The 8,966-nt window shown below is 46.1% G+C and overlaps 1 protein-coding gene across 2 annotated transcripts; it reads left to right on the top strand.

The window, feature by feature from the left end:
- Positions 1 to 293: 293 nt before the first annotated feature.
- On the top strand, positions 294 to 7,667 carry ZBTB2 (zinc finger and BTB domain containing 2). 2 transcript variants are annotated; one of them, XM_033143995.1, is made up of 3 exons: positions 294 to 536; positions 4,015 to 4,197; positions 4,657 to 7,667. In XM_033143995.1, exons 2-3 carry the CDS (start codon positions 4,025 to 4,027, stop codon positions 6,020 to 6,022), a joined length of 1,539 nt encoding a protein of 512 aa, XP_032999886.1. In that variant the 5' UTR covers positions 294 to 536; positions 4,015 to 4,024; the 3' UTR covers positions 6,023 to 7,667. The 2 variants fall into 2 exon arrangements, with proteins under 2 accessions (XP_032999886.1, XP_032999887.1); XM_033143996.1 differs by having other exon boundaries at positions 294 to 573.
- The last annotated feature ends 1,299 nt before the right edge of the window (positions 7,668 to 8,966 follow it).

Genomic DNA, 8,966 nt, shown 5'->3' with positions numbered 1-8,966 from the left:
CTTATTTTTGTTTTGGCCACCTCGTGGCAATTCCCTCCCTCCTATAACTGTTCGGGGAGAGGGGGAGAGAACATCGCATGGAGCGAATGTTTGAAGATGCAGTTCTCGCTCCAGTACGCCGCCTATGTCCGTGCATTACACCCAAAAGCTACCACAGCCGACAGGCCCGGCTTCCCCGCCGTTCCAAATGGGCGCCCGCCCGCCCCGAGCCCGGTGCGGCCTGCGCTTGGTGCTCGCTGGAAGCGGCGCGCGAAAAGGCGAGGCGAGGCGGGCGGGGAAGGAGGCATGGGGGGTGGGGTGGCTCCTGCTGCTGTTGCCGCCACAGCGCTCGTCGCCGCCTCCCCTCCCCCTCCTCTCTGCCTCTCTCCCCGGCGGGGGCTCCTCGCCACAGCCTCTCTGCTCCGCTCTCGGTCATGTGACCCTAACGTAACCGGACAGGAAAAGCCGCCGCCGCCGCCGTCTCCGACTCCGTTGTTGCTGCTGCTGCTGGGCGCGCGCCGAGGCGGCGGCGGGGGCTCCCGGAAAGCGCGAGCCAGGTGAGCTCCGTCTACCCCCCCCCCCTACATACACAAGGTGAATCGGGGCGGCGGGGGGAGGAGGGAGGGGGAGGCGTGAGCGGCGGCGGCGGCGGGGGAGGCCACAGCGCCCGGCTGCTCCCCCACCCCGCTCCATACCCACCATTGTGCTGGCGGTTGGTCTAGGCCAGGTCGGGACCCGAAGGGAGGAAAAGGGCGGCCCGAGCACCTGAGGGGGCTTTCGCGACTAACCGGCGGCGGCCTCGAGACGGTGGCCGGGAGGGCAGTGGAGGGAGGGCGGTGCTGCCCCCCCCCCGGGATCGGTGGGTGGAAAGGTCGCCCGGTCAGGACTCGAGGGGGAGGATTTCTGCTCCCACCAGCCTTGGTCCACGGGGTCAGCGTGAGCTGAGCTTGGTTCGGGGCCCTCGGCGCCTGCTTTCCCCCCTCCCTCCGGTCTCCCTCCCTCCCTCGGAGCCGCCGAGCTACGCAGCGGCCTTCCCCGCTTTTTCTCTCACCAGCGGCAGCAGCAGCAGCAGCAGCCCGGCCTAGAGAGGGGGGAGGGGCGGGCGCTGAGGCAGCCGCGCGAAGCGGGAAAGGGAGGGGGAGGGAGGGAGGGAGAGAGAGAAGGAAGGAGGGAGGGCGGGGGGGTTGGTGGTGGGCGGCTCCGTCTGCGTCTCTTCAGCAGCCTAGGCGGCCCTGGCGACAGCGGCGGATCCCGTCTCTCGCGCGCCTTAGGCGCCGCAGCTCGCTCGCTCGCGCTGCTTACGTCGCCTCGCTCCGCCGTCCGTCCTCGCGTACGCCCCGCCCCCCTCCGGGAGCTGCGTGTGCGCGCACGTGGAGACCTCGCGTCGCCGAGGGGGAGGGGGAGGGGGAGGGAGGGCAGGGGGCGTGGCGTAGGCGGAGCTGAGGCTGCGAAAGCCCGGGGGGGCGCGCGATGGCTGCGGCGGCGGCTTGGCTTTGCCTGTCCTCTTTCCCCCGCCCGCCCGCCCACCGACGGGCAGCCAATAGGAAACGCCGTCAGCGCAGGCACCCCGTGATTCACCGCGGGAAACGCAGGGTGAGGAGCTAAAAGGAAGGTTATAGTGCTCCTCCGCTATTGGTTGCTGTTGATTACTTTCCGTCTGGCTGTCGCCTATAAGCGCCGCCTCGGAGTCTCGCTGGCTCTTGTGGATTGTTTAGAGAAGGAGCCGGATGGTCTGCTTCGTTGCCCAGCGAGCAGCCGCTTAGTTTGCAAAATGCTCCTTTCCCCCGCTTCCTTCCTGGCCGGGATGCAGACGGGATTTGCCACTTTTATTCGGCGCCTTAAAGCTCTTAAGTATTTTATTTCGATAATTTCTGTTTGCACACAGCAGACGAACCAGGAGCACAACCACGAGGGCCTCAACTTTATTTAGTGCCCCAAAGCCAATGTCTTTTTTTTTTTTGCATTGGGAAACGTTCTGGTCATCTTGACTGAAAAACTAATCCGTTAAAGGGGGATATTTAACTTTTAAGTTATCACCAGATTCCCTGGGACTCCTTTGTTTTAAATCCAAGTGTTTCAGATCTGTACATTGGAATAGTACTGGTGTGTAACTTGGAAGCAAGCACATTTATTTACATTTGTGTATAACACTTAATCCATTGATCTTAGATTCACACCATAAAAATACAATATAATTTTTAAAAAGCATACATAAAACAGTAAAACCCTTCCCTTCCACAAACACATTTAAGAGTACAGTATAGGACGTTAAATACCCAGAGGGATGTTGTTGCCTGGCGAGAAAAGACCTGTTTTTGTGTTGCTGCACTCCAGACATCTTGAGGAGGCGCATGAAGAAGATCCTCAGAAGATAATCTAAGGGTCTGGGTAGGTTCATATGGAAAGAGGCAGTCCTTGAGGTATCGTGCTCTTGAGCCATTTAACGCTTTATAGGTCAAAATCAGTACTTTGATTTGGACCTGGAAACTAAATGGCAGCCAGTACAGTCAGGCAAGGAGTGGTGTAATAAGCTACAATCATTGCTCCGGTGAGCAACTTGGCCATGGAATATTGTTAATAATTTGGAGTGCAAGACAGCCTAAAAATCCAGATCAAGCTATTGCCAGAATTTAATTAAGGCTTGAGGTGTTTAATTAGGCTTGCGTTACAAATTATGTGCCGTGGGAAATGATGTATTCTAAGCATCAGTAATTATTGTGGGTAATAAGCCACTAATTAAATTAGGCAGTTTTCTGAACTTGTGTATCAGGTCAGTAATGCTAGCCAATCAACAAGTGTTTATTGAAAAGACTTAATTTCCTTGTTTAGATGAAGGAGGGGGAGGGGCATAGACCATTTGAAGTTCAAAACCTCAAAAGAGATGTGTGAATATGTGTGAAAAGTTAATCCCCTTTGATGTAGGTTAAAGGTAAAGGACCCCTGGGCAGTTAACTCCAGTCAAAGGCGACTATGGGGTTGCGGCGCTCATCTCGCTTTCAGGGTGAGGGAGCTGCCGTTTGTCCACAGACAGCTTTCCGGGTCATGCGGCCAGCAGGACTAAACTGCTTCTGGCGCAATGGAACACTGGCAGAAACCAGAGCACACGGAAACACCGTTTACCTTCCTGCCACAGCGGTATCTATTTATCTCGTGCACTGGTGTGCTTTCAAACTGCTTGGTTGGTAGGAGCTGGGACAGAGCAACGGGAGCTCACCCTCTCGTAGGGATTCAAACTGCCAACCTTCTGATCAGCAGGCCCAAGAGGCTCAGTGGTTTAGACCACAGCGCCATCTGCGTCCCTTTGAGGTAATTAGTTTTAGCATAGCCAAGGAGGGACCAGAACTGAGGCTAGGAGAGAAGCTATGAGGTTAGGGCTGAACTGATGTAACCAGGAAGCAGAAAGGAACTGCAGTGAAAAATAGGCTGAAGAGAAAGGATAGTGCTGAGCTTATTGTTGCTGCTGCTATGGAATAAGCTGACATGTTTTGGGTTGCTGCTGCTGCGAACTTCCTCCATTGTAGGCTCCAGGTTGTATATATGTGCAAATAAACCCGCTTAACATGAAAGAAAGATGGAGCTATGTAGAGGCACTGGCTGGGTTCACAGTCTTCCCCGCATTGTGTTTTTTGCGCACGCGCACACACACATCATAGGTCAAAAATTATGAAACCAGTATCATGATATGGACTTCAAACTGGTTTTGGACAATATATTGCCCAGCCCTAGTGACATCACACCACCTGTAACCTCCCCCTCCCAACTCTGCTATATTCCCTGAGCTCAGGAACAGCGTCAATCACTGGCCATTGTCTGGTAATTGCACCTTGATTACACTTTTCCCCAGGGCAATTTCCTAATGTTGGGCATCTTCCCTTCAATACTTCAAATATTATCTAAATTTTAACATTTATTAATTTCCAACATTCACTAGCCCTAGCAGTTATGGGTGCCCTTTTACCCCCAAATTCTTTTTACCCCAGATCTGTAACAGTATGTTTGAAGAAATGGTTTTAAACAAGTATATTTGCTTTACAGAATTTAAAAGATGGATTTAGCCAACCATGGACTGATTCTTCTGCAGCAGCTGAATGCTCAACGGGAGTTTGGTTTCCTGTGTGACTGTACAGTTGCTATTGGTGATGTTTACTTCAAGGCACACAAATCTGTCCTTGCCTCTTTTTCCAACTATTTCAAGATGTTGTTTGTTCATCAAAGCAGGTACAGTAGTTATAAAATAATACACTTTAAAAATAGTATTTAGTTAAAGTAAAATAGTCTGAAGGAATTAGAAGGTGTTAAGGCAGCCTAATGTGAGTTGCTTTATAAATCACAATAACTAAACATCCAGCTTCATCCACAAATCACTTAACCCGATTACAGTGTTAATCCTGTGTATTTCATTGCTAACTAGTTTGTGGATCAAGTTCATGAACTGCTGCCCTGAAAGTATGTATTCTGGAATAAATTAGTCAGATCACATTTTGCAGCTAAATTTATATGTATGTTGCAGCAGTAGAAGCAATGCCTTTGATAACAGAGATTTATTTTATTTATATGAACATGTCTAGGATTGCATCCTTGTATACTTAAAATTGTGCACTTAGTATACTTAGATTATTGTAATCCTTCAGAAGCATTTTATCTTCCTCTATAATGCTGTTTTGAAATTTCTTTCAGTGAATGTGTCCGTTTGAAGGCAACTGACATACAGCCAGATATTTTCAGCTATCTCTTACATTTGATGTACACTGGAAAAATGGCACCTCAGCTCATAGATCCTGTTCGATTGGAACAAGGAATAAAGTTTCTGCATGCGTTCCCGCTTATTCAAGAGGCTAGTCTTGCCAGTCAAGGAAACTTTACACACCCGGAGCAGATTTTTCCATTGGCATCTTCATTATATGGTATTCAGATTGCGGATCACCAGGCAAGAAATTCCACAAAAGTAGCCGCCACAACTGACAAACCTGTTCGAGGACCAAGGCCACAGTCATCAAGAGCAAATCAAGAACAGATGCATGAAGCCACCCAACTGTCACAGATACCACCACCACCACTGCCTCAAGTGCCCCCAACAAATATGTCCACTTCAGACCCATTACAGCCTCCGTTGTCTCCTGAACTGGTTTCTACTGCTCCTCATCCTTCTCCTCCAGGTGATGAAAACAACATGGAAGCCTCCTCCTCAGATGATCAGCCTGCTTCTCTCACAATTGCGCACGTCAAGCCAAGCATTATGAAAAAGAACGGAAGCTTCCCCAAATACTACGCTTGTCACCTCTGCGGTCGGCGATTCAATTTGCGAAGTAGTTTGCGTGAGCACCTCCAGATTCACACGGGGGTGCCTTTCTCATCAAGCCAGCACGGGGAAAGTAGCGTTCCTTTATCTCTTTGTAATAACGCTCCTGAAAAAGATGCTATGGAAGCTGCTGAAGCTGGAATGATTAGCGATAGTGAGCTGCAGCAGATCTCGGATTCACCCATCATCGATGGACAACCGCAGGCTGAAACACCACCGCCCTCTGACATTGCTGACATAGACAACTTGGAGCAAGCAGATCAAGAAAGGGAAGTTAAAAGGCGGAAGTATGAGTGTTCCATTTGTGGGCGCAAATTTATTCAGAAAAGCCACTGGAGAGAGCACATGTACATTCATACTGGCAAGCCTTTCAAGTGCAGCACCTGTGACAAAAGCTTCTGCCGGGCCAATCAAGCTGCTCGACATGTATGTCTAAACCAAAGCATGGACACCTACACCATGGTGGACAAGCAGACTCTGGAGCTTTGTACTTTTGAGGAAGGCAACCAAATGGACAACATGTTGGTCCAGACCAACAAACCCTATAAATGCAACTTGTGTGATAAAACGTTCTCCACGCCTAATGAAGTCGTCAAACATTCGTGCCAAAGTCAGAACTCTGTCTTTACTCTAGACGAGGATAGATCCATTTTGCTAGGTGGTGGGGATGCTGAAACCACAGAGAGTGATCATTCGGTCTTAGACTCTATCAAAAAAGAACAGGAAGCAGTGTTGTTAGACTGACTCTGAGGCTCATATCTTATTTTTTTTTAAAGAAAACAGTTTGTCTTACTCATTTTTACTAAACCGATCCTCCTCCCCTCCCCACAACCATAACTACACTGACATGGAAGGAAGCCCGGCTCTGTCTCTTTTTCCAGCAAAAGTATAAAATTAATAAAGGGTGTTGTATCACATTATAACAATTGATTTTAACGAAGAAGAAAATGTATAAGGGTAACTCAGCTAACTATGTGAATAATGCTAAAATGCATCTGTAACATACTCTAAGCAAGTTCTAAGACTGTTTCTATATATATACTTGAATGCAGTGAGATGCAATGTGAGAAGAAGACAGAAAGGAAATTAAACATGTTTATTAAACTACAATATTTTCTCTCAACAAATAGCATTTTGAGGGAAAACCGAAGATACAAAATTCTCACGGTTACACACCTATAAGCTGTGTAAAGTTGTCATTTTACAAAAACTTGGAAATTCCCTTAATGAACCAAGAACACTATTTTAATCCACATGATTATTGTCAAGTGTTTGTTTCCAGGTAACTTCATTGACATTATGTCCATTAAAAATGTATTATTAAGGCTTGACTCCAAGCGCAGTGACTTGGTAGTCAACCCCACTAACTGCAGTGGGACTTAAAACTTCCAGATAAATGTGTTTAGGACCAGATTTTGCTAAAATAGCAGTAATAATGTGATGGCAATCGTTTTATATGCATAAAAATGTATGTATGTGTGTGTATGTACTTCAGGTAAATGCAGGTAAAATGTGTGCATGCACCCTTTCCAAACTGGCCACTGCTTGTAACGTCTCACAAATTGGTCCTTTTTAAAAGCATATTTACATTTAAATTGGTACAGGGTGTATGCATTTTTTTTATCCTGCTGACTAGTAATTGATAATGATGAACAGTGCTATCACCCCAAACTTGAAGGAAATCAGAGATCAGAAGAATTGTACATAGTGAGCCCTGTGCTAAATGTGGGAATAATAGATTTGAGCCTTTATAGTGGTAATTGAAAAAGGAAAAACGTTTCTTTATTTTATCAAAGCAGCAATCTGAGTTTATGTGATTAACATGTAGGAATTAAGGGAAAGGAAATCTGGTCTTAAATAATATTTAGCTACTGGCATCCTCTTGTAACATAGCAATGGTATAATGATGAAACTGTATCATGGTTGGTTTTTAAGTAACAGTGCAACATTGAGTGGAGAGCTATATATTCTTTATGTTCCTTCAATTTGGGCACCAAAGTATGCAAAAATAAATAAATAAAGGGGACACAGTGTACATTCAAGTTTCTGCTCTGGATAGTACCGTATACAAATTCAAAATCAAGTTGCTAATTTTTATCTTTTTAATATATAAATATAATAATATTCTCCAATAGTATAAATAACCTGAGAGGAGAGGAGGGAGTCCATTGAAAGGTCAATTGTCCTGGTTGGAAAGTTTCAAGAAACAGAGGCATTCCACCAGAAATGGGGGCAGTGTGTGTTTTGATGGGGGGAGAGAGAGGCAGATACAAATCTGCTTTTGTATACATGTTTTATTTGAGTATCATCCTATTTTGTGTCTAGTTACGTTTTCCAGTTTGTAAGTTTTTATACATTATTTTATGGAATAAAAAGGTATAAAATAAAATTTGATTTTTGTTAAGTCAAAGGTGATTGAATGTGAGCTGATCATATGCACTACTAGTACAGTACATGCTGTGCAGATCTTATAAATTGACTCAACATGCAGCACGAGGCTGTTTGGGGGCCAAAGCAGCAGGAACAACTGATGTGGGAAATGTGTGTGTTTGCGAGGGGAAAAGTCTATGCAGTTCGTGATCATGGGCCTCTTATGTCCCCAAATTAAGGCCTGTCACTGCACAGCCACTCTGGAAAGGGACAAACAGAATGTAACTGTTCTGTCATGGGCCTGTGCTTGCGTCAGATCAAGTGTGTGAATGGATAGAATTGAACTATAAGGCTTTTTCTTAAATTGAAGGACTAGAGGTAAGCATGTTCTTAAATAGTTATCAGATTTCATGGCTGCAGCTCAGAGTCCAGAAAGAAAAAACATGTAGTCACCATGTTCAAAGTTCCTGATCTAGGAAGCTGCATGTGAAGACCCATACACAGTGTGTGTCCCCACTGTTCCTACCCTTTACTCCATTATTGTTTGCTTGGACCCCAGAAATTTAAAAAGCACACTGTCTCTCACTCGTGAGAGCCCCACTCCAGAAAATGTCAGAGCTAGCCTATGTTTGAGGTACTAAAGTGGACTATACCAATTCAGACTACATGTGTTGCATGTTTAAACCAAGCTCCCTAAAGGTAAAAACCTGGTACAACAGGGAATAAGGGGCTAGTCCAGCCCCTTCCTTGCTGTGATATTTATAGGAAATAATTTACAAAGTGGTGCAATAAAATACACGTTTTGCCACCTGCAATTTCAAGTACTACAGGTTGGCTGTCCACTGTTAGGAGCTACTTAGAACCACACAGCCTCACTGAAGTCAATGGCACATATTACTTATACTTGCTGCCTGTTAAATTCCAGGCTCAATTTAATTTAAAGTGCTGGCATTAAGCTTCACAGCTCTATAGATTTTGGGGCCAGGCTACTTAGAAAGATCACCTGTACCTCTAGGTACCTAAGCTTTAAATCAGCTCTGGTTCACTGGTGAAAAGTTAATTTGGTACCGTGATGGCTGTATATCTGGAATGCCTTCCACAGGCTAATTTGAATTCCTACGCCTTTTGATGCACTCTAAAAGATCGACTAGAAGTCTATTAAATAAAAACTCAGAAGTTAAGTCCCACTGCTTTCAAAGGGTCTTACACATAGATATATGCAAATGATTGCTACCTAAGGGTTAAATTCAGTGAAGAGCCATGGAAAGGTACTTGTAGACTTCCCCAACCCTTCTTTTCCCATCCCCAAACCTGTTGA

This window comes from Lacerta agilis, chromosome 3 (assembly GCF_009819535.1).
Source record: "Lacerta agilis isolate rLacAgi1 chromosome 3, rLacAgi1.pri, whole genome shotgun sequence".
Lineage (NCBI taxonomy): Eukaryota > Metazoa > Chordata > Lepidosauria > Squamata > Lacertidae > Lacerta > Lacerta agilis.
The sequence above is the reverse complement of the archived record's forward strand: the minus strand, read 5'-3'. Positions and strand labels throughout refer to the sequence as shown.

Bases quoted from the DNA above. Each gene is read 5' to 3' on its own strand.
- ZBTB2 (XM_033143995.1), top strand. From the start codon at position 4,025: ATGGATTTAGCCAACCATGGACTGATTCTTCTGCAGCAGCTGAATGCT. The intron at 4,198-4,656 runs GTACAGTAGTTA...AATTTCTTTCAG, and splicing joins TTGTTTGTTCATCAAAGCAG to TGAATGTGTCCGTTTGAAGG.